This window comes from Xenopus tropicalis, chromosome 6 (assembly GCF_000004195.4).
Source record: "Xenopus tropicalis strain Nigerian chromosome 6, UCB_Xtro_10.0, whole genome shotgun sequence".
Classification (NCBI taxonomy): domain Eukaryota; kingdom Metazoa; phylum Chordata; class Amphibia; order Anura; family Pipidae; genus Xenopus; species Xenopus tropicalis.
The window spans coordinates 114,787,589-114,814,026 of record NC_030682.2 but is presented as its reverse complement, the minus strand read 5'-3'; the positions used below and the strand labels follow the sequence as shown (position 1 = coordinate 114,814,026).

The 26,438-nt window shown below is 37.4% G+C and overlaps 1 protein-coding gene across 1 annotated transcript in view; it reads left to right on the top strand.

Annotated features, from left to right (window-relative positions):
- The window catches only part of atp6v1h (ATPase, H+ transporting, lysosomal 50/57kDa, V1 subunit H), a 39,440-nt gene extending 29,802 nt beyond the window's left edge, over positions 1-9,638 (top strand). The window contains 2 exon segments of the mRNA NM_001016182.2: positions 3,531-3,644; positions 9,461-9,638. Of these exon segments, the coding sequence (NP_001016182.1) occupies positions 3,531-3,644; positions 9,461-9,521 (175 nt within the window). The 3' untranslated portion in view covers positions 9,522-9,638.
- Positions 9,639-26,438: the final 16,800 nt, after the last annotated feature.

Genomic DNA, 26,438 nt, shown 5'->3' with positions numbered 1-26,438 from the left:
CAAAATTAGGAATCCTTTGTTTAAATGTCTTTATTTTTGATCTTTCTCAATAAAAAGTATACAGATAATAGACCCCATGGTGTCACTACGTCTTCAGTCTCTGCTAACAGTGACTGTGTTCCATGCCCACTATAAAATAATTGTCACTGCAGATTGATAAGGAAGTGAGTGTTTGTGCTGGAGCAGTACCCGTGACCTCAGTGATTAGAGGTTGCAATACAGGCCAGAACAGAAGAGCTTGCTCTTTTTTTTTTTTTTTAATAAACAAAAGCTCTTCTGTGCATTTGCTATAATACTGCAGACATCTTCTGAATCACCAGTTTAAAAGCATTACATGCTAGAACAAATTGAATCATTTACTGAGAGATTTCTTAGTATTTTCCAATGAAATTCCATTCTTAGAAATTATTGCTTCTAGGAACACTTTTAGTTTGTGACTTTCAGAACAGACATTGCTTGAATGATTTGCTCAAATGATTTGGGAGGTATTAGCAGACTTTATTTCCTACCTGGATTAGAATGTCTTGTCCAGGATAACCAGCTTTAGTTAAGGTGGTCTTATATGTACCTATTGTTTTGCACCATTTTTGGCATATGAATGGTGGCAGATAAGGAAGTAAAGAGGAACAAAGCCCCAATGGTCCCCAACCAGTGGCTTAGGGCAACATGTTGCTCACCACCCCCTTTGAAGTTTCTCCCAGTGGCCTCAAAGTAGGTGCCAATTTGGAAATTTCTGGCTTGTAGGCAAGTTTTGGAAGCCCAGAGGCACAGTTTTACTCCGAGCAGAGTCTACTGCAGGCTAGCAGTCCACATGGGGCTACCAAATTACAGTCCTTATGTAGCATTCCCAAAGCCATGCTTGTGTGGCTCACCAACACTTTTCACATTTCTGTGTGGCTCACGAAAAAAAGGTTGGGGGTCCCTGGTGTACAATGAACAACATTACTGGTGATGTTGACTTTCAGACTATAATAAATATGCCTCTTTGTCTAAAGGGATTTACCAATGGCAGTGACTAAAGTTGGTATGGGGCCAAATGAACAAATAGCGTACACCAGGAATCCCCAACCTTTTTTACTCATGAGCCACACAGAGATGTTAAAAGTCCCATAGGCTAATGCCACATATGTGATTTGTTTGCATTTTGATCTTACTTCTATTTTCACGAAAAGATTCTTCATCAAAATATGGTCAGCCGCCTGTGATCAATTTCCTTTGCAATCATTAGGATCTGCAAATTTTGCCACTTACCTTCAACATTACTTCTTGACAACACTAGAGAGAGTATTTTTAGCATGGATTTTTCTCAGGAAATGACTTTGAATCACAATGCAGAGGGTTTTCTGATTGTTACACATTACAATCGATATGATTAAATTGCATATGGGATGTATTGTATTGATCGTTTTGGGAACAATCAAAGAAATCCTTAGCTATAAAACCCATCATACAGAGACTCGTTAGGTCCCATCACTTCACAATTAGGAAAACCTTAGGGAAAAATGTATGCATTTTAAATGTATATACTTTTAAAAATATTTCATTCTTTTTTCACCAGTTTCTTTTTGTTATGGGAAAAGCCAACGTTAAAAACCACTGTTCACTGTTTTTATCCTTGAGAGCTCCCAGGCCAAGTATTCGTATACTTTATATATATATTGTGCTCGAATGCTCAGCATTTATGCTCAATACATATATTACATTACATTACATATTTATTCTTTGAGTTCGAGTTTGTATGATTTTGGTTTTCAAACCCATCAGTAATTTACAGTAAGTAAATGTGGAATTCAAAACTTGCACCAGGGGCATTCGTTTTTGTGTAAGTTATTACAACTCTGTTTCCAGTGCACTGATTGCAAATCATTTTCAATATTTAATTGAAAATTAATGTGCAAGTATCATTTGGGTATAAGCATCATGCTACCATGGCAGGGGTAGGGCTAAGGAATGTCAGAAGGGCTGCCATCAAAGCCCAGTTGTTTTACTGGGGCCCCTTACAGGTATAACATTCTAGGCCCCTTTTGTCTTAGTAATCAGTAGTAAATACAGGTATGGGATATGTTATCCAGAAACCTGTTATCCAGAAAGCTTCAAATTACGGAAAGGCCATCTCCCATAGACTCTATTTGATAAAATCATTCTAATTTTTAAAAACAATTCCCCTTTTCTCTGTAATAATAAAGCAGTACCTTGTACTTGATCCCAACTAAGATATAACTAATCCTTATTGGATGCAAAACAATCCTATTGGTTTTAATTAGTGCTTAAATGATAATGTTTTAATGATTTAGTAGACATAAGTTATAGTGATCCAAATTACAGAAAGATCCCTTTTCCTTATCTCAGGTCCTGAGCATTCTTGATAACAGGTCCCATACCTGTATTTGTTTTCAGGGTCCAACAATGACTGGATTCCATAAAGTTGTACCCCCTCCCCCCCTCAATGACTATCCTGGTTGTCAGTAACTGCTAAATACTTGCAGGGTTACATTGGCTGCTGTTTGTGAAAAGCAGTACGGCAGCCACATCTAATAAATATGATGAGAAGTACTGTTAAAGTAGAAGGAAAGGTAAAAACTAAGTTAGCTTTATCAGAAAAGTCTATGTAAAGTCCTCTATCAAAAGAAACACAGGATTTCTTGTCTCTTTTTTTGTAAACATGATGTTCCAGTGTCTGACTTCCTTTCTCAGAAACAGCCTTAATTCCCAGGGCCAAAGTCTGCGCAGTTCTCTCCTCTCTCCCCTTCCCTGCTCCCCCCTCCCACCAGAAAATGCTAAGAACTCCCTCCCCCCTCTCTTAGGAATGTGTGATCTCATAGAGCTGGAAGATAGCTACTTAAAATGGCAGCTGCTATCTTAAGCAGACGAGAGAGAGTTTCTAAAGCTGTTTACTCAGGTATAGTAAAGGTTTCTGCAGAATAAATATAGTGTTCTAGGTGGCACTAATGTGGCAAATCTATTTGCAGTAAAATGCCAAAATGACTTTCCTTTTCCTTTAAGATAACAGAAAATAATTTAGCACTTACCTGAAATACTAGAGAACATATATTTGATGATTGCTGAATATGTAAAGAATATTCTTCTTTGATTGCATTACCTAAATAAAAGTTGAAATAGAAAATGAAAAAAAGAAAAACGATGAAAAATCAGCCTTAACTTTTCCTTAAAGAGTAAGTAAACCTTTTTAAATTATTATAAAGAGTCTAAACAGTCCCCAAAATCAAACCCCTCTGTCCCTAAACATTGTTTCAGTGTGTAAAACAAATGTCACAGTGAGAAGGTACTTGAAGGCTGCCAAAAGCAGGCTTATGAAATTAAAAGAATAAAGCAACCAATACTGATGCAAGAGGTGAAGAGGGCTTTGCCCAAAAGAACTTACAATCTATAAGAATTTAGTCTCTCACAAATGAAGGCTCAGGGCAGCAGAACTTGCTCCCAATCTACAATGATGAATGCACTCCTAGGTATATAAGGGTTTAAATCTGAGAGTACCAAAGACACCAGCTATATATTTTCTTGTCTTGTAGGGTGATTGAGCAGTTGGATGGGAAGCAGCTGGTAATGAACCACATGCATCATGAAGACCAGCAGGTCCGCTATAATGCATTGCTGGCTGTCCAGAAATTGATGGTCCATAACTGGTAAGAAGATTCTTCCCTATATCATATATTCTCCAGCAGTTTATAATTAATGGCAAATATTTTTGACATCATAGTAAAATGTAATGTGTGCATTTATGGATGTTAAACAAAAAACACATTATGGAATGTAATGTTCATACATCTTATTTTGAATGTGGAAGTGACAAGCACTGATAGGGTTTGATGAACCTCTTTGGCAAAATTGGGGCCATCCCCATCACTTAATAAGTATGTGATTTCTGCTTGTTAATAGCTTATTGCATTTATCACAAGGCTGGCAAAGGCTGCTGTAGAGTTGAGGATGCACTGCTCAGCATGCATTATTTGTTATTATCCATTCCCGTATGTATAGTTCAGAAACATCAGTGATCAGAAAGTAGGATCCTAATGTGTTTTCAGATGTAATTCTCTCTGTAATTCTTTATCACATGCCAGCGGGTGCTCCTGTAGTTACTAGTTACTAAAGATGGAACTGTCACAAAAGCTTCCTGATATGAAGCAGAGATAATTGCATAATAGACTGTCATTTGGAGGATGTGATAGGATCATTCTCTTTTTCATTATTATATTTTCCATTTAAACTTATTTCATTATTATCTCGCACTAGCTTTATTCTGGAATGTATATTCTCCCATAATGCTATTCAAGTACAATTTTTAAATATAACAATAATTTTCCATTTATTTATGAAGAATATTCAGCTTAGCATCTGCTATGCCATTTCTATATATATATATATATATATATATATATATATATATATATATATATATTTAGAAAATATCATTTTTTGTTGTTGCTGTGGCTTGTTGTTAGACTGTGTGTATGTATGTTGCCATTTGTAGGTCTCTATGAGCTGTACAGCAGCAGATTGCAGCATTAATGTTCTGGCCTGTATCGTTTGTATTGTGAAGGGCATGTTAAAGATGATTTCGATCTTGTCCAGTAGCTTTTACCTTTGCAGAGAATAGGCATGTGATATGAATGCAGATTCTGTGTTCAATTTAATTCTAAATTATAACATCCTTGGCTGTGCTACCTTGATGGGTGACTTTAACGGAATCATTGGAGGTGGTTATCAGGCAGAATAACGGCACTGAAGAACTATATCTATATTGTCTATATTGTGTGTGTATATATATATATATATATATATATATACAGCATGTTGCTGTTATCTTTGACTTGATGACCCCATTCCATCATTGTGCTTACTTTCTCTTAGTGCTCTTTTTGCTCTTGGTTTTGTCATTCCTGCTGGTTTCTCTTTATTTTTTATTTCTATTTCTCAAAGGGTTAGTTTTGTTTGGACATTCGCACTGTAGACCATACAGTGCCCATGGGATCAGTGGTAATTTTATTTTGTTATCTAAAGGGCAACCTAGAGGGCAGTTCTCAGAATGGTCTTTTGATTAGAGGCAAGTGCTCACTTCACTGGGGAGATGAACACTGTGGATAAAAGAAGTCCTTTGTGTTTACTGTTTCCAACAGTCACCCAGCTAGAAGGGCATCAGTGTGACACCTAGGTGAATAACCACCATTTTTTTTGAGCGGACAGGCTGTCCATGGATTTGACTTTATCAACAGCAGCTTTCTAGAACTGAGTATGGAACCTTTTACCTTGAAACAAGAAAAACTACAGGAAAATTAGTGCTATTGGAGCAGGATATAGTAGATGTAATATTCTGTACAGTAAGATAAATTCTGTGTACAGTAAGAAAGGGTACTCTAGTTCTGCTAATTTAGTTCTGCCAATTTAATCATATGGAAATATTAAATACTAGTTAGGTTATACCACCTTGTCCCCTTTTCTCCATCTGAACCAGTAAAATCAGTATGCTTATTATAGTATTATGAAACTAAATTTTAAAGTGCGAACATGCTCCAAAGAGCTGTTCAGTAGAAGGGTATATACCTTAAAGCTACAAATTCACACAAACTGGCATGGGTTGGGGGAGTTGTTTGCTAATGTAATCATTGCATAGCTTCTGTCTGGTAGTAATTACTGCCCTTTAGAGGGGACCTGTCACCCAGACATAAAAAGCTATATTATAAAAGTCCTTTTTAAATTAAACATGAAACCCCAAATTCCTTTTTTGTATTAGGAATGCACCGAATCCAGGATTCTGCCTTTTTCATCAGGATTCGGATTTGGCCGAATCCATGCTCCTGGCCAAACCGAATCCAAATCACGTGACTTTTTGTCACCTAAACGGCGAAGCTGAAAGTTTAACCTTTCCGTATCCTAATTTACATATGTTCCGTATTTGCCCAAATCCTTTACAAAGGATTCAGGGTTTGGCCGAATCTGAAAATAGTCGATTCGGTGGATCCCTAATACCATAATATGCCTAATGCGTTGAGGTGGGGCAGACAATTACTTTCACTTTTCATTTAGCAATTCTTAGATGTCACTGCACTCCTTAAATTCCCCGTCCTTCCAAACCATCTAATTGTGTAGCCTGTGCATGGCACATTCTAACACACACACAAGATTTTGGGATGATGTAAAGAAAGTCATAATAACAGTGTCCACAAATGGCACCTGTCTGTTAGCTGTGACTGTGAATTCCAAGCAATGAAACAACATTGTAATAATTAATCTAGTGTAAGTGAAGTTTATTTTGATTGACAAACACAATAGAAAAGAGTTTGGAATTATTTCTTGTGACAGGTCCCCTTTAAATAGTTGTATTATCTTGTTTATGAAATATATAAAATGGTGAAGAAACATTCTAGGCAGAATTGCAACTTAACGGTGTATGGTATTATTCCAAACATAAGTGTTTTGTTTTTACCTAGGGGGTGGGGGGTAAGAGAGTAGCAAACATAATAGTATACATATTGCTTTAATATGTTTAGATTATGCATAACACCAGAATCAGGCATATAATGACCAAAGTGCATATTTTCGCTTAAATTTTTGGTATTTTGTGAATATAATTGAATGCATGTAGTCTACTGATTATTGCTAATACACAAACAAGCAATGCACCCAGCATTTCCCATGTCTGTATAGAGGAGGCTGTTGGGTGGGTAAGGGTTCTTCCTACTGCAAGTCAATATCTGTCTTGGCAAAATGCTGACAATGTTTCTCTTGATGAATGTGCTTTCTTTTAAAAGTTTTTTGAGAATCTGCTGGTTCTGAAGAAAAGCTGTATATTTAGTGAAGCACGTTTTCAGGGATACACCATAATTTTTTTATTTATTAATTTATTTTGTTTATTTAACTTCCATGCATGAAAACACTGCACAGAAGTGTACTGAGCAGCAATGCTTTGGGTAATCTTTGCTACAGTATGGGATAGGTTTAGCAACATTTAAATTAGAGTTTTTCCACAGCAAAAATTGCGCATTTTAATATTGGAGATTTATATAACATTATATAAGTGAAAAAGTTGAATAAGACCATTGGCATCTAAAGCTGGTTAGTTCATTTAGAAGTGAATGGGAGCAGTATTTTTGAGTTTTCAAGATGCATATGAAATTTGGCAGACTGATAATAAAGGGTCAAGTGGGATTTTTCTGTGTTCAGGTTGTTTTTTTACATTTTTAATCAAGTTTTCAGGTATCTAATTTTGCCTAAATAAGTGTATGTCATGCCAGGCACCATATGGCCCTGATCTGGCAAAGGGTTAATCTCTAGCCCCATCTGGTCTCCTGCACAGACCCTTAATTAAATATGCATTTAGGGGCTGCGGGAAGGGGGCAACTCCAGCAGAGGGAGCAGACTTTCCGTATCCAGCCATTTGGAGGGCGGGAAACCTGGGGCTATTGCTTTCTTTGATCTGTGATCAAAGAGGTCAGCTGGCCTAGAGCAGCAGGGGGGGGTGCAGCTATCAGAAAATATGGATTATAGAAATGGATCCATATCTCCGCTGCTTTAGGGTCCACATCCTCATAAATCACATAGGATTTATGAGGAGGCCCCAGGCTTCCCAATGATACCAAACAGGAGCGGCCTATACCCATCCGTGAGGAAGGATTGATTCTGGGGGGCTGGGACATGAGACACCCCCCATGTTTGGTATCATTTTGATCTCCCCAATATGGGTTAAGACAAGCCCCTATTGTCATAATATTGGGTACTGGAAAGTACAAATATTATATGACCAGAAACGGGCAGGAGAAGTACAGCTCTATATAGGGGAGGTCCTGTGACACACCCCTGGGCACTCCCTCCTCATGAATACAGTAATGAGGGAGGGTCCCAGGAGTAGGATAAAAAAGGGCACAGACCCAGGTGCCAGTTAACTCATATTTGGGGCATCCATGTTCTTTTGGATTGTGAGTTCACCGTTTTCAAACTCTTGCCTCAGGAGGGCACAAGATCCCGGTAACGTTTCTCTGTGTTTTTATCCCCTTTTATTTTATTGACTGTTTTGCATGTATATGTCTCCTTTGTAACATCTTTTTAATGCACTGTTTACCCTTGTGATATTAAATTTAAAATGTAATAAGTTCTGTCCTTTTGCTCTATATCAGTTCCCACGTACCTTGTATGACTGCTCAGGCCTAGAGGGGTACTAACTGCTTGGCTGTGTGCATGCTTATTAGCTAGTGGACTGTCAGTAGGGCAGTGTGTTTGTAAGGCTGATGCCACACGTGGCGTTTTTACGCAGCGTTTTTTCTCGGCCTAAAAACGCAGCACAAGCCACACATGGCTCAGCCTAGTACTGATGACATAAGCAAATTCCGTTGCCATGGTGCTAATAGTGCGAAATAGCAAAAAACACCGCGTATTTCCGCTAGGTCTGGCAGCTGCCTTTGCGTATACATAGGAATAGCTTGCTTTGCAAGTACTGGCGTATTTCGGCCAACGCTTGAAAAATCCGTGCTAAGGCGTTTTCTAGCGTATTTCCGCATTGTGTGGTTTGCTTCGCGTCTTTTCAAGCTCGCGTCTTTTTCATCTCTATGGATGATGATATCGGGCGTTTTTCAGCCGCCGAGAGAATTAGAAAAAACGCAGCGTAAAAACGCCACGTGTGGCATCAGCCTAAATTAACCGTGGTTGCTGGTGTGCTGGTGTGTGTGTGGAAGTAGTAGAACTATTCTTCACTGCAGTAGGAACGTTTGTGTGTGATATATTTGGGTAACTAGGTTTCTATCGCCTGTTAATGATAGATGGTGGCAGCGAATAGTTGTATTTGGGGCGGTGGTTTGTTTGGGGATGCTTGATGCTAGTCTAACCTGTGTGAAAGTGACTGAGTGTAACCCCCTTGTACCCCATCCCGGTGTCAGGCGCGTCTGTGAGTGGCGTTTTCCTGACAGTGTACATTTGAGATTTATTGAGATTATTGAGTTTTTAATTTTTTTTTTCAATTCAAAGTTTGTTTATTCTGCCCCTGTGTCTGGAACCTTTAGGAACCACACTATTTCCTTTGTGACAATTTGAAAAGACCTGAAACATCAGTTCCAGTAGCGCAATTCATAATTATAATAATAAGAATATACATTTTAAACTATGGAGCTGAGTTATAAAAATTCAAACTGGGAATTCTCAGCAGATTAATATGTATCACAGTTGGTAACACTTTCCTGTTGTATCCTTATACACATATATCAAAGACTTTTGGCTTTTTTACATGCACAAGTTTTCATAATCATTATTACTGGTGTGACTTATTTTACAATTAAAATGATTAATCCTATTGTCATAGAATTTCAATAATTAGAATTAACTATTGAAATGATCACCAGAACTTAAATAATTGGAATTATTTTTTAATTCATACTTATTTCTCTTCCAAATCAGCATGAATTATTTTCTACTTATTTTCCTAACTGTATTTCTGACAATAACTTGTGTCTTTCAGGGAATATCTCGGGAAGCAGCTTCAATCAGAACAAGCTCCTGCAGTCGCCGCAAGAAGTTAAATCACAAATTGTTCACTTTGCCCAAGTGGCTTCCATGTCTGCCCTTATCACTTATCACTCATGTTTCATTTGTGAGTGTCTGTTTTATTTTTTCCATTAAACAGTATGTTGCTTGGTCATTGTAAAAGTTTAGTTCCATAGAAAATCCAGGGAATGCAGGGGGGGGGGGGGAGGGGCAGGGTCAATTGAATTTAGTGTGTTTAAAAAGAAGTGATCTAGACTGTATTGTCTGTAATTTATTGTTATGAGGAACTTTAAAATTAAATACATTCCATAACAAACAGATAGCTTGGGCTCTGGGTTTCTTTTCCGTAAGAAAAAAATTTCTCATGGTGATTTTCAAATAAAAAATGTGTTAACGAAAGGTGTGACAATTAGCTTAGAATTGGTAGAACACGTGAGAAAAGCATTTGCATACAGTGCATTCTTTTCAGATACACACAGTACACCACTGAACTGAAATTCTAACAATAGAATATAAGACTCTTTGCCAATAATAAATTATTGGCAGAGGGCTTTATGTCTTTAACACATATAGAATGACTTCAGTTACTTTCTAACATTAAAGAAATGAAAGGAAACAAGATTCTGGACTGTGTTGTTGCATCGGCATGAAACAACTGCTGTCTATTAAAATATGTTATTAGAGAAATTGCCACCGCTGGCAGATTTTTTGCTGTTATTTTATGTAAGGTTTGTAAGAAAAAAAATTTAATAGGATGAAGCTTGGTGCTTTGTGGTGAATTTTGTAGCCGCGTTTTACACAGCATAATAAATAGGCCCCCTAAATCTTATAAGGTCATTTTTCAATGCCAGGGACATCTGGACATGCTCATTGAGTTCTGGGCAGCTAAACTTAGGGGCCATTGCAAATCAAGTAGAAAATGAGGTTCACCTATCAGAGAATCTGATGTTACAGAGGTTGTTATTAAATTCTAAACAAAAGTGATCATTTTATGATAAAACCCATTATCCGGAAACCCATTATACAGCAAGTTCCGAATTATGGAAAGGCCATCTCCCATAGACTCCATTTTAATCAAATTCACATTTTTAAAAATGATATCCTTTTTCTCTGTAATAATAAAACAGTACCTTGTACTTGATCCCAACTAAGATATAATCCATATTGGAGGCAAAACAATCCTACTGGGTTTAATTACTGTTGAATTTTTTTTTTTTTTTTGTAAACAGTGTCATTTAGATATAAAAAAGTACACCATAAAAATCATGACAGTATCCCATTAAGCAACTATATCAGAAACCCCTATGACTGCTAAAGTGGGAAAGCAAATGGGTAGATAACCAAGATGAGAGAGAAGGAACCTAGCTGTTCTGAAAAATGAGTAACCTTAGGGTAATCGCTGGGCAAGCCGTGCTTCTTACAATGCCCATGTTTTTAACATTAGCAATAGTCCGTGTCAGTTATGGCAGAAGGTTATTGTTATTGTTGGATTTTAGGATTCTTTAAAAAATGCAGGACAGAAGGTTTGTTTCCTGAGCCTTTTAGAGACCGTCGGTGTTGTTTAGTGGCCTAAACCTGTCTTTTGAAATAGTGCACAATTACAGTAGATGAAGGGAAGATCAGTGTGGTACCTATAAATGATTACAAACATAAGAAAACTGATCTGTCAGAGACAGACATGCAGAACACTGTACACTAATAACACATGCACAACGGCAGTCTTTCTCAGGGATGCAGAATGAAACCTTGCATTCTTGCAGAGACATTTCTATAGAAGCACTAGCAAAACATGCCCTCCTACAGGGAAGTATAAGCCAATCCTGCACTCTTTCAAAGAAATGTCTTGTGTTCCTAACATCAGTAAAATGTCAAACCCTGCACAGGGAGACCTAGGAAAACCTTGAACTTTCTAAGAGCAGCATGGCAAGCTAGCACTCCTATACAGAGATATGTGAGCAGACAGCTGTACTTGAAGTGTGAAAATAGTGTTTATCCCTCTTTGATAACAAAGCTGGTCCTTTATATGCATTAATACCTGTGTGGTGTTTTTCCAATGCCTTTTATATCCATATACCCCCCCTTAGGGTCTTTCACCCATTAAAAATGGGTGTAATTTGTGGGTTAAGTATTCCCAAGGCAATATTTGATAGAACTACCTCTGATGGCAATTACTGCTAAGTCTTTTGGGGGTAACACTTTAGTGGCGTTGCACATGTGGATTCTACAAGTTTTGTCAATTTGTATTTGAAAATCTGACAATTATTTAAGTTCTGTCAGGTTGTAGCGGGCCATTGGCAAATTGCAATTTTCCAGTCTTGCCACAAATTGTCAGTTGGATTGAGGTTTGGAATTTCACTGGGCCATCCTAAGACATTAAGGTTCTTGGTTTAAGCCAATTCAGTGAACCTATGCCCCAGAGTCAGATCTCTTGAACCCTGAGATGTTTACCTTTGGAATTGCCCTGTATTTGGCTCCTTTCATCTTACCCTCAAATCTGATCAGTTTCAAATTGATGCATCTGGACTTCATGATGACTACATGCTCCATGCTACACCGGTGGGTGCTGTCTTATGGTAATGAGAAGTTTGGGCTTTCCACAACACATGAAGGGTCATTTACTATAATCCCAGATGCAAGTTGTAGAGAACTAAGGGGCACAAAATCTCCTTCATAAAGCACTTGGGTGTAGCTGCTCTCTACAGTAGCTGCCTAGGGCGGAAACTTTAGGGGGTGGACCTTGGGTGCTTATATGGTAAATTAAAAAGTTTTCCTAAAAAAAACCCTTCCCCCGACCACTACTGGATAGTCCCTAACTAAATTCGGTGGAGGAGGTGGGGGGTTAGGGGGCACTTGGTTGATCTGCATGCAGGGCTGCCATCTGTGGGAGGGGGGATACTGTTGTGCACTGGTGCCTAGAAGCTCAAGAAACTGACTGCATTAGCCTAGAAACAGACAAGCAAAAGTAAATCCATAAAGCTTGACAGGGCAGACAGGGACAAACTCCACTGACCACCGATGAACTAAAAAACTTAAAGTAAGTTCCACTGACCCCCAATGAACAGACTGACTTATTAGCACATTATTTATTTTAATTATTTATATGAACTGATCATTATAGTGAAACATCAGCTGCTTATTTTGGGAGATAGTAGCTAAATTTTGTTAGTGCTTCCTACAAGAACTTTCAGCAGTGGAATGACTGGTTATTGGGTCCCACAGCAAAATAATTGGCTCCCTAGGCTTATGCAACTTGCATACATGCAAAATCTTGCGTTACTTTCAAATAAACTTGCATAACTTACTTTACTTTATACATGCACTTCTGTGAGGGGTTCCATCCATTTGTTTGTGATCAGCTTAAATGTCTTTTAGTTAGTGTTACAGCAAGAAAGGCAGTGGGTACTGACATCCCAGGCACATTATATTCAGTTTAGTCTATATTAATAAACCTAGCACATTATATGCAGTGAGAGGCAGTGGGTACTGATGGCAGATATTCAGGCCCTGGCACTATAACACTGGCACTGATACATAACATTGGTTTGTTTCCCAGCTATGCAGTCTCATGAGGGCTCCACTGTAACTAACTAGAAATGAACAAAACAATGACAAAAGTAAGAAAAATACTAAGTGCAAAAAACAAAATATATATATAAAACAAAATTAGCTTTTCAGCGAAGGGGAAAGAGTTAATTTAGGACTGGAGCAAGGTTTGTAGGAATATTATAGATGCCAGGTTACATATATATATATAAAACAAAATTAGCTTTTCAGCGAAGGGGAAAGAGTTAATTTAGGACTGGAGCAAGGTTTGTAGGAATATTATAGATGCCAGGTTACAAAAAACTACTACAGGTATCGGACCCCTTATCCGGAAACCCGTTATCCAGAAAGCTCCGAATTACGGAAAGCCCGTCTCCCATAGACTCCATTTTAATCAAATAATTCAGAATTTTAAAACTGATTTCCTTTTTCTATGTAGAAATAAAATAGTACCTTGTAATTGATCCAAACTAAGGTAGAAATAATCCTTATTGGATGCAAATCATTTCTGTTGGGTTTAATTAATGTTTTATTAATTTTTTAGTAGGCTTAAGGTGTGGAGATCCAAATTACGGAAAGATCCCTTATCCGGAATGTCCTTGGTCCCGAGCATTCTGGATAATGGGTCCTATACCTGTACTACTAATTAGTGATTCAGCCTTTAGAGCAGTGGTTCTCTAACTTCCTAATGCCGCGACCCTTTAATACAGTTCTTCATGTTGTGGTGACCCCCAACCATAAAATTATTCCTAAGACCATTGGAAATAGAACAGTACCTGTGGGATGAAATCTGCAGCAAATGTTCAGAGTTTACAGCCTGCAGATCCTTCTTACCAGTCTTCATTTCTGCAGCGCCTACATCTGTGCCTTGATTGGTCAGTTTTACTTTCTGTCAAGAGAGTTGTGCTCTGATTGGAGAAGCCACAAGAAGAAAGATCCAATCATAGCACAGCTGATTACAACAGAACTGGAGCTTGCAGAAAGTCAGAATGCAAGAAGATTTCCCCCATGTTATTTTTTTTTAAGCAGGTTTGGGGAGGCTTAGGGGCACATTTACTAACCCACGAACGGGCCGAATGCGTCCGATTGCGTTTTTTTCGTAATGATCGGTAATTTTGCGATTTTTTTTCGGCGTCTTTACGATTTTTGCGTAAAAACGCAAGTTTTTCTTCGTCTTTACGATTTTTGTGTAAAAACGCGAGTTTTTTGTAGCCATTACGAAAGTTGCGCAAAGTCGCGAGTTTTTCGTAGCGTTAAAACTTGCGCGACACGTCGCGCCTTTTAAGTTTTAACGCTACGAAAAAATTGCGACTTTGCGCAACTTTCGTAATGGCTATGAAAAACTCGCGTTTTTACGCAAAAATCGTAAAGACGCCAAAAAACTCGCGTTTTTACGCAAAAAATGTAAAGACGCCGAAAAAAATGCAAAAAATACGAAAAAGTCGCAAAATGTTCGTTTCCAATCGGAATTTTTCCAATTCGGATTCCAAATCGTGTCTTAGTAAATCAGCCCCTTAGTCTAGCCTTATTGAAAATCTGCCTATGGCCCTGAATCTAGTGCTAAGTGCAGAGCATATTGTTCTCTGGCAATAAGCAGACCTTTCCTTACGGCCTGCCATAGGAATGAAAATCGAAAAAGTTATTTTCCGCCACTTTAAGGCTTTTATAGAAATATTACACTTTAAATATCTTTTTCTGTTTTAATAAAATATATACTTTCTTAGTTTTAAAGCCTCATTTATGAACACGAGGCCTAATGCAAGGTCCAATTTTGTGGATGCAAATTGTCATCTTAATTGCAGTGTTTTGTACCTTAATTCCAGTGCAAAAGTAGGTGCTTGCTAAGTTGCGTCCATGCATTTAATAAATAATTTGCAAGATGCACCAAACAATTTCAGGTTGCTGATGGCTTTATTTTAGAGTTGCCGAGGCATAATGTTAATGACAAGATTAGCACCTGATCCACTTAGCACAGTGGCTACTGACGCAACTCAGTAGTGCATTCCCGGAGCTACCGATATGTCAAAGCTGACATAGCAATTTCAACTTCATTACTTGAACTAGCATGGAACTCATGAGAGATGGCTGAACTGGCACATTGGTGCTGTCTATAAATTACTGGGACCATGTATATTGAGCACTCTCAATAGCTCTTGGGCTTGTTAATGAGGCTTTTTATGTGCGATGCATGGAGGTCCTTTCCCTGGCTACGTTGCTAGGTCTGGGTTCTGTTTTTGTTTCTGTTGCTGTGTGTGTTCATCTTTGTAGCCTTTATTCTACTTCATTTCATCTACTTTGATTGTAATCATTTGAATTGTGGCAATGTTTGCTTTCAGTAAAAAATACATTCAGTGAAATTCTGAAAAGCTGTAAAGGTATAAAAAACGCATTTGAGTTTATTCAAATATTGAGCAAGCGAAAATGGAAAACATACAGCATTTGGATTTTACTGGTTTAAGGATGAAAAGATGACATTCAATGACATCTGCTTTCCCAATGCAATATGCATTCATTGAAATAACCAACTGGCCTTGTGCAAAACATGAAATAATAAAAGTTATTAACATTCATGGTAACATAATACAAAGCATAGATTTTTCACATTTCCCGCTATAAACTTTTCAGCATTTCACACATGGAATTTGTTGCCCCATTTGCTTTTTTGTTTTTACTGCAATGTGCAGTATTAGACTGAGTGATGTACTAGAATTCTTATTAAAGTGATTGGTAAGCCAGTAACAAAAATACTCCTTGGTAACAGGGGGGGGGGGGGCTCTAATGCTAGAACTTTAAAGGAACAGTAACACCAAAAAAATTAAAAAGCTTTAAAGTAATAAAAATATAATGCACTGTTGCCCTGCACTGGTAAAACTGGTGTGTTTGCTACAGTAACACTACTATAATTTATATAATAAGCTGCTGTGTAGCCACGGGGGCAGCCATTCAAGCTGGAAAAAAGGAGAAAAGGCACAGGTTACATAGCAGATAACAGATAAGTTCTGTAGAATACAATGGTGTTTTATCTGTTATCTGCTATGTGCCTGTGCCTTTTCTCCTTTGAATGGCTGCCTCCATGGCTACATAGCAGCTTATTTATATAAATTATAGTAGACTTTCTGAAGTAAACACACAACTTTTACCAGTGCAGGGCAGCAGCACATTATATTTTAGTTACTTTTATACACTTTCATTTTTTGGTGTTACTGTTCCTTTAACACAAGGAGTAAATAATGGTGGTTACTCTGGAAACTGAATACAGAAGGCATTCTGGTTCAGTGTAGTTTATTGGAAAGCACTGAATCACCACATACCTGTAGGTACAGTACTGTAGTCGCTTGCCATAGTAACTGGATGACTCCCACTTCCTGGATCAAAATTGTACCATGTATATTAATATAATACACAAGAGCCATGGATATCTTGAAAATTATATACTTATAAAGTTATGTCATCAGTTATAATCAGTGCTTAGTGATGTCATTTCTCACTAAAACTTGTGTGTTATAATGAATAATGTATTCCCTGTTGTAAAATACAAGGATATTAGAAGTCACCTGTTTTGTTTAGGTCATGGATGCCTTGGTGACTTATAATATCCTTATATTTTACAACAGGGGGTACTTTATTCACTAAATCAGTAACCTTGTATTTTCTCACTTGCTAAAAAGCCATCCAGCCCCTTCTTAAAGCTATATAATGTATCAGCCAGTACCACTTCATAGAGAGAATACAACAACTTTAACAGCTCACACTGTAAAAAGAAAAACCTCTCTCGCACCTTAAAATGAAACACATTGCTTCTAATCTCAAGGAAAGTGAAATGTTCAGCATTTTTATCTTTATCCAATAATAAAAGTTTTAGACTTAATTAAAAACAGAGATGAAGAGAAGTCACTGAGCTTCAGATGAACTGAACTATCCAGGAGGGAATCCCCACTGGGAGGGAAAAGGAAAGAAATTGATTACATTTATGTGCTGTTGTCAAGCTTCAGCTTTCTTTGCTTCTTCGAGTGCCTGCATTTGTAGAAGTGCCAGCAGCAACAGACAAGGTACAATCTGTAGGAATTATGGGTTTTATATGACTGAATATGTGCCGATCCATGACACCCGACACATTAAAGGGACAGTATACATTTCTATTTGACATGAGCTTAATGATGGATATACTTTTTGCATATTGTTTTAATTAAGGAAAACTATACTGCATACTATAAAAAATACTGCATTAAACAGCTCATAAGTAAAACCCTACTTAGAAAATTGCCATTTTAACTACTAAGGGCCACCCCCTGGGATCATAAAATTCATGGTACACACAAACAAACCAACGGCACACATACATGTTAGGTCACATCAGCCATTTAATGGATAGTCCTTTCTTTTACTCCCATTAGAGCTGCATTATTTCCTGTCAGGTGATCTCTGAGGGAGCACACAGCCCATCACAAAGTGGTGGCTCAAGGTAAAAGATTAATATCTACTGATATATATATATATATTCCAGTTTAGTACATTTCTTTAATAGGTTGCTGGTATTCAGGTGCCGCCCAAGCCACACTCAAATATTGCTTACATACGGAGCAATGGAGACCTCTCCTCACTGCTCCATATGTAAGTTTAAATGACTGCGCAAATGCGCATGCGTGCATTGGGTGGGAGCACGAATGGGGGCGGCCACAATGACAATTCCGCATTGCTGATATCTATTAGTTATTCATTCTATAGTTTTCCTTTAATTAATATCTATGGTTGCTGTTATTTCTAGCACTTAAGTATATGAAGCTAGTTTTACTTTAGTACTTCCTGTCACTTCCTGATTCCACAGATCTTCAAAGGAGCTGATAAAAATTAATTAACAGTTAACTTAGAAGCCCCTGATAATGAGCTGCTAAAAGGTTTAGGCTGTTGGCATACAAGGAGATTAGTTGCCCACCATAGTTCTCCTCTACCACAGGTGACTAACTGCTTTCCCACCGGCAATAATGTATATTGCTAGTGGGAAAATATACATGGAGGTTAGACACCCACAGTAGATAAGATACAGTATACTGAAGGTGAATAAAGGAGTGGGAGAGTTCAGTGAAAATAGCCCAATATTTGGGGGTTTATACTGTCCCTTTAAGTTACTAATACAGCCCTCTCCTTTTACTTAATACCATGGCTGTGGAATAGAATATTCCAGGTTGTATAACATCCACACAAACAGACCAAAAGTACTAAAACTAACGTTTCTTGCTTTGTTGTACCATTTCTTTAATAAATGTAAAACAATTTGATTTGAATGTCAGTCACCTATGCAAACTACTATTTCACTTCTACAAACCTGCCTGGAGGCAAGATTCCAGGCTTCCGGTGAGAGTGGGAAGAAAAATCTATAAAGAATATGTGGGAAGCATTCATCTGAGGAAGAACACATCTCTGCTCCTTTGTTGTGCTTCCTTCTTCCATTCTAGTTTCTGTGTCTGATGGGGAACGGTTACAATGGCGGGGTTAAAAACTGCAGTGGGAAATGTCACTTGAACATAACTGAGAGGTGTCAAGGTGTTTGTTTCTAAACTAAAGCAAAAATGACAGAAAATGATTTTATGGTGGCTCAGCTCCAAATGTCTTTTCTAGCAGTGACAGAACATTCAAACAATTCTGAGTGTCCTTGAGGATACAAGCTGTTTCTGACATTGTGAAGGAACCGTGGTTTGTTCAAGTGCATTTCCCCACGCTGCCTATTCTTGGAAATAATTGTAAGGATGGACAGGATTGCTTTATTCAACATGAAACTTTGGGGTCACTGTTTTTTTTAAAACACGAAAACAAAAGAACTTTACAAGTTGCGAGGAAAGGGTAAGAACTGATATGTAATTTCCATCATCCTATTTGTATAATCATATGTTGCATACAGTATATAGTCCATTTGGCGTATAACGTAACTGTGCCTTTAAACACCATTTCAAATTAGTTTACTCATAAATTCTGAAACTGACCTTGTAAGTGATAGTGAATCTATGTTTATTATAAGAGAGCCATGAATCCTGCCCAGGGAATAACAGCCCTACTGTGTTATGGTTTTGTTAAGGTTTTACCCGAAGGCAATGAGGCTACTAGGCAAGGATCATGCCACTTTAATGAAATGGGTTTTTTTCCATGTCACACTAGGAAACCTATAAAAAACCCAATCTCCCAGGGTCAGTGTCTATTCATGTACACTTCTACACATACATGTTATCAATAAACTTTTTATATCAACGTTTCTGTGATCTGAGGGGCCCATTTAAACTCTATGCATATTTGCTATAATAGAATACATGGGTGGCACAACCCTTCAGTTGTATATATACACAGAACTGGCACTCCTCCTTTAAAATGAATACACTGGCCCTGGGTTCTAATCCCATTACCACCATCTTACCCTGTCTTCCTAGGAATGCCTTGCTCCTGCACTAGGCTCACTACACTTGTGCATGCATTTGCAATTCTAGTGAGTATAGTGAATGTGCAAGGGAGTGTATGCAGTGCCAAAGCTTTGATATAGAAACCTTATGCTGAGCTTGTACTTTGTAGTCATAATAAGCCACACATATGTGTAATGATGTACCTGTGTGATATTAGGTGCTCAGGATAAAACACAATACTTATGTGTTATATTTTGTATTGACTTTTAAGACCCTGTGTAGTGTAAAATCTGAAATTTGGAAAGGCTGTGCAACCACAGGCCCCAAGGCAGTAGCAGAGCACAAGTGTTAAAACACCTGTCACATACTTCCAGCCATTGATTACGACAGCCACCTGTCATAAGCAGAGAAATACAGTGAAAATACTGCACGCGGCATAAGCTGAAATGCACAGAAGGTGTTAATGTCATATATATATTGATAATGGATGAGTGCACAGGACCTCTTGTTGCTGTCTGTATGAATTTTGTGGTCACAGTGTCATTGCATCCCTGCCTAATGGTTTAAAATGTAGTGGTTAGCTTAATATATTGCAATGTATAGACAAACAAATCCCTGTTCTGTTTAAAGGGGAGGGCACAGAATGTCTTAATGTCCTATATATACAGTATATTTATAATGGGTGAGTGCAGAGGACCTCTTGTTTTATCTATTAGCTTAAATAGGCAATGATCTTTGCATAGGCCAAGACTTTTAAAGACAGCTTGCAGCTCCTATTAAGACCACAGGCCATAGGCCAACAATAGCAGCCATATATTATATGATTTATTTTGCAAATATTGGATGTATACCGGTAAATGAGAAAACCAGTTCCTCCTCTATATGTTTTTTTAGAGTATCGAGAAGGAAATATTTCTCACAATACGGGTTTGCAGATATGGTTATAAGCAATGTTGGTGCTGTATTGATGATATATTTGAAATCTGGATTGGTACAAACTAGAAGCTTAATCAACACATTGGGACCTTGCATACCCATAATGTATTTGTAGCTCTTGGATGAATACATTTATAGACTAAACTGTTCAGCAAGAGCACAGAAATACTATTTTATGTGTAGGCAGATGCCCTCTCACTGATCTTAAGTGTGGCTTCCCAGTATCATAACAGTTGAGAATCTCTGGACTATGTAGTGATCCTGTGGATTGTGAGAAAAATCCAGGAGAGCATCATAAGATTCTCTGACAATAAATATATACACAAGTAAGAAATAGATACAGAAGTAAGACTACAGAAGGCAACCATGAGACAGGGATATATAATAATAAAACAGTGTGCCATTTGTGGAAAGGTATAAAACCCCTTCCTCTGTTAGGAACCATACTAATAATGACTGGAGCATACAATGGACTACAAGAGATTTGTGCCTGAAAGCTAAATACATCCCTCTGCTGGAACATAGAAAGGAGATTAAGAGACACCTTGCCAACCTCTGATCCATGAGAGAAATATACAGAAAAGTCATCTCACAAGAAGAGAAGGGGGTGTCATAAGTGCTCAGGCTTTAGTGTGTGTTCTTTTATATATCAAAGTGATTTTTTTTTTCTGTCATCTTCATACTGGGAAGAAGATACAAGAAAAAGATTAGTTTCTTTGTCACACTGATTATTGGGTTCAGTTTGTAGCATTCCTGCTCATTAATGTATGTGTGCAAAACGTTCATGCCTTTGAAAGACAGAGCTGGAATCCAAATAACTCATATACAATCTACAAAAATAATACATGTAAAAACACTTCATCTGTAAGCTATGGATAAAGAGCAAGTTGCTGAGACCTTTTGTGCAGGGAGGCTTTTTGGGGACAGAATTCATATCTAACATTCCATTATTACCTAAAAGGCAGTAATAGGATCGAGTGAATTTCTAATTGTTGTATACTGTACATTTTCATTTTACAGATGTTTAAATCTGTGAGGAAATTAAGGGACAGGACAATGGACAGTGCTTCACACACGTTTAAGCTTTGTTTTTCATTTTATTGTCTTTTAATTTAGCTCCCATATTAAAAATTAATGTATGTAAAGAATCACTGCCTTGCAGCTACCTTGGGCTGCTGTGGTTTTCTCTTAATAGAAGCACCAACCTGGGGTTTCAGGTAAGTGATTACAATCACTGTGGGGCCCAACATTTGCCCCCCCCCTTAGTGATCTTAACTTTTCCTTCTTCCTTCTTTTTCCCATTTCCTCTCTAATAATAAAACAGTACCTTGTACTTCATCCCAACTAACACATAATGAATCTTTATTGGGCGCAAAACAATCTTATTGGGTATATTTGACAATACAATTAGAGCTGCATTATTTCCTGTCAGGTGATCTCCGAGAGAATGGTGGCTCAAGGCAAAAGATTTAAAAGGCCAATATTTCATTATAAATACTACAGCTTAGTAAGATTATTTAACAGACCCCTTGATAGGATATAAACTATCTGTTGGTTAAGTATTCATTCTGGGGGTATAGTTTTCCTTCAAAGAATGTCAGCCTGCTGCCCCCTTAAAGTTCTTCAAGCAAATTGTGCCCTACCTTCTGTCCCGTGCCACCCTTCAGACAAAAAATGGGTTAAGGTCAAATGGGGCCATGGTGATCTGGGGCCTGCTTCTTTCTCATCTGAATTACCTAATTGTCTTGAACATACTCATCTTTCTCAGCTGCACATATCTTCTTATGACTAAAATATGCTCACAGCGAGACAGTATATAGGGACTGATTTATAACCTATCGTTAACTTTTTACAAGTGGCAGCGATGTGTCGGGCTTGTAAAAGAGTTAATGATAATTTTAGTTATAACAATAAATATACCAATCTGGACAAGCATCAATAAAAAATATGAATACACAGGAGAAGGATGAAGTTCTAGCTGCCATGTGACTTGTATTATTATTTATATAATTAATAATAATGACAAATGAGACTTTTTTTTCTAATAAATTATTTTTTTTTAATTAATTGGACAGCAATATAACACTATTAATTACCCCCTTACAAAAATAGTTAGAACTTTACAACCTCCTGAAAGATTAATTTTACTAACATTGGAGATAAATATCACCAGTGATGTTTCCAAACCAACTATTCAGCAATTAGATTTGAACAATCACCTACAAGTTAGGAAAAACGGAAGCATATATCTGATCACTGGTGTTGTTTATTTCAAAGTTCCTATTTCCATGTTGCTGTTTTCAACACTGTAAGGTATCGGACCCCTTATCCGGAAACCCATTATCCAGAAAGTTCCAACTTACAGAAAGCCCATCTGCCATAGACTCCATTTTAATCAAATAATTCACATTTTTAAAAATGCTTTCCTTTTTCTCTGTAATAATAAAACAGTACGTTGTACTTGACCCCAACTAAGATATAATTAATCCTTATTGGAGCCAAAACAATCCTATTGGATTTAATTACTGTTTAAATAATGTTTTTAGTTGAGTTACGCTAGGAGATCTGAATTGTGGAAAGACCCCTTATCCGGAAAACCCCAAGTCCTGAGCATTCTGGATAACGGGTCCCATACCTGTACAAAAGATCTTCACACATGTCTAATAAACAGGTATAAGCTGTTCTTCCTAAATAATACATATAAATATATTAGTTTCATAGTCTGTTCAGTAGTAAAAGCTAATAGGCCACACTAAAGTGTTACTTGCAATACTAAAGGAATTAAAAGAAATCTTGTCTTATATTGTGTGTTCAGAAGATTACTCTAGGATAAAAGGATAAGGAGATATACCATCATTTTGGTGAGGAAACTCATTCACTTTATGGCTTTCACTTTATTTTTCCTTTAGGTATATTGCTGGAATGAACATAAAAATCTGGAATTGTTAATGTCTTGTGCTATGCAGACACAATCAGAAAAGACGAATAGAGTCTATAAATGCACTGTGCAAATCTGCAGGTAATTATTGACTTGTGTCAGCTGTGTTTCGAGACAATTCATGTTTTCTATGTAAAAATAAATAAGGTTTTGCTATTAGTGAGTGTGAAGGGGTTATCAGAAGTTAACATAGATATACAGGGGTGGGCCAATATAATCCATTGCCATTTTATTCACTAAGCATTTTATTGTCAGTTTGTTAAAGTTATAAGAGATATTATTTTAAGGGGAACTTCACTTTTAAGACTCCTTTTAGATGTCCCTCCGCCAACAGCCAAGAAGAGTATTGTATGTGACCATTGTTTGGTACCCCTACATCTATTTAGAGGCCAATTTATCAATTTTTGATTTCATAAAAAAAAACATAGGAAAATATAATTCACACCGGTTATCAGACTGTGAGCAGACATACAATTCAGTGCCTCCTACTGGGATCTATTTATCTTAAGGGGTGTGCTGCCAACATACATGCAGAAAATTGGTCCTACAAGTTACTGCTACCAGTTCAGACCCCAATCAAGCTCATCTTATAATTAGAGTCTAGGGTGACCAGATCACTTGAAAATTCAGGGACACGTCTATAAAATCCAGCTAGCTGGGCTGAACTGATTGCAGATGAATTAAAATGCAATCAGTGCTGCCCTATAACATGTATTTATTAGATGTGTAACTGAATGTTTAAGTGATCTGGTCACCCTAAATTAGAATTAGTGAGTATACAAATATACAACATGTTTCCTAATTCAGACAGTCCACTTATTGTAGTTGTGTTACCAGAGGTGGGACAACCCAGACAGGCACCCAAGTCAAACCTCTGTTTTAGCCTTTCTCTGGAGTTAGAGGAGGGCTGGAGTTCGAGCAGGCAGGGGAGGAACAGGCCTAGGGTCCCAGTGCTCCCCCTCTGCTGCACCCAGGGAACCTGCCTCTTCTGCCTCCCCCTAGCCCTGTCTCTGTGTATTACACTTGGCCTCAGCTGACTACTAATGCCCTGACTACTAATAAGTACAGTATGTCCAGATTATAGCTAGGAACATTTTAAAAGATTTGCAAGTGTTAAAGGGTATTTGCGTGTGCACATTATTTAACAAAATAATTATAGAGCTCAGAATTAAATTGAGCCTTTCCACACACTCTCGCTCTTTTAATTCCACAAGTCCCTCTAGTTCTTGATATTTTAATCATTGCAAGAAACACTGTTTCCTTTCGATTTAGTAAAATCACGCTGCTTTTAATAGGTAACATTTTCAGAAAGCCAGCAGAAGCCATTTAATAATTTAGATGCTATTGTGAGTTTCATTAACTTGGTGAAGTGAAATTCAAGTGGAAAAAGGAATATTTAAAAGCAATCCCTGCAGCCGCACAATTAGTAGTTTTTATTCAAAGCACAAGAATGAGAAGTCCAAGGTTTCATTTATAGTTTAATAAAAGGCCATCATTTAACCCTTTGCCTCCTTCATGCATAAACACTACAAATACTGTATGTGCCAGAAACTGGGATTTGTCAAACACATTGTCTGTCCCTTGGGGGCCTGGAAGCTGAGGATTCAAGCTCTTCTATAATTTGTGTTTTTTCTTTAATTTCTAAAAATTAATGATTTTCGTAATAATCAAGCTTTTTTTATGATCTAACTCAATATTTTTTCCTATTTGGTTTATTTCATAAATATGCTAGCTGTCCAGAAAAATAAATCACAATTTCAAAAATCTTGATCTTAAGCACAAGTTTTATTTACTTTATCAAATTTTGAAAAAACTTGAATATGAAAAATGACAAATTGGCTTCCAAGTCTCACTGGGATTTAAATTCTTCCAGGTTTAGGTACAGGTGCTGATTCTCAGAAAGCATTTTTTTACACTTGCCAAGTATCAGCCTCGTGTGGCATTAGCCAAAAGGTCACAAATAAGTGTTCACTTGCCCAGACTCAATGAGCAAAATGTAATTTTAAGCGTAATCAACATGTTTGTTTTCCAGAATGCAAGTGTCATTTTGTGTGCAAAGTGAGTATTGAATCGGACGCAATTGTGCTGTGACTGAGTCCGGGGCAACTGCATCTGATTAAAAATGGGAGCAATTACACTGCAAATTGGGCGCCAAACATTTTTGAAGGCTGTCTGGAATCTCTTCTGGTGTTCAGGTGACATCTGCTCCTGATACTGAGGTACAAGTGTGCTGCATCTATTGACACAGGGAACTGAGGGAACCCTGGAGATACAGCCTGGGTCAGTGGTGACGGAGAGCCAGGAATCCCCTGCATGAATAAGTGCAGCAGTGCTCAGTTAATCCTTACTGGAGGCAAAACAGTCCTATTGGGTTTATTCAATAGTTAGATTATTTTTTAGCAGACTAAAGATATGGAGATCCAAATTACGGAAAGATCCCTTATCCAGAAAACCCCAGGTCCTGAGCATTCTGGATTACGGGTCCCATAACTGTATCTATATTTCAAGAGGAAATTATTAGTATTTGCTATCTGAATAGTATAACTTAAACACTGAGACTGATTTATTAATTTTGAAATTCAAATATGTTTGAACTTGACCTACAGTCGCATATTTAGAAAAATAAGTGAAATGGAAAAACTGGAGTTGAGTTAAAGATGTGAGAAAAAAACTTTAATCGAAAAAATGCACTGATCCATTCATTTTTAAAAATTTGTCTAAAACTTCAACTGAAATCATATAAAGCACCTTGAATGCTGATACACAGGATCGCCAGATTGTAGTTGCCATATTTTTTTAATATTGATTTTTGAGATTTTTTTCTATCTGTCTTTCAAATTGGAGTTTGGACTTAAATGTAAACAAAATCTGAGATTTTTGCTACAATTTTCTCAAAAAAAATGTGAATTTTAATAAACTTGCCCTTTATTGTAGGGATCACAAAAGTAGAAAGTAAAGGAATTCTTCTATATTACTTTACACAAGCTAGGACTATGGGGCAGATTTACCTATGGGGATTGCCATTTATTATGCATGAACCACAAAAAATGTAAAAATACGCCATCTAAAAGCTGCTGAGTATATGTAGAAGCCTATGGGAGCTGTCCTAGGCAAATAGGAACAATCTTTATTTAATTTGCGATTTTAGA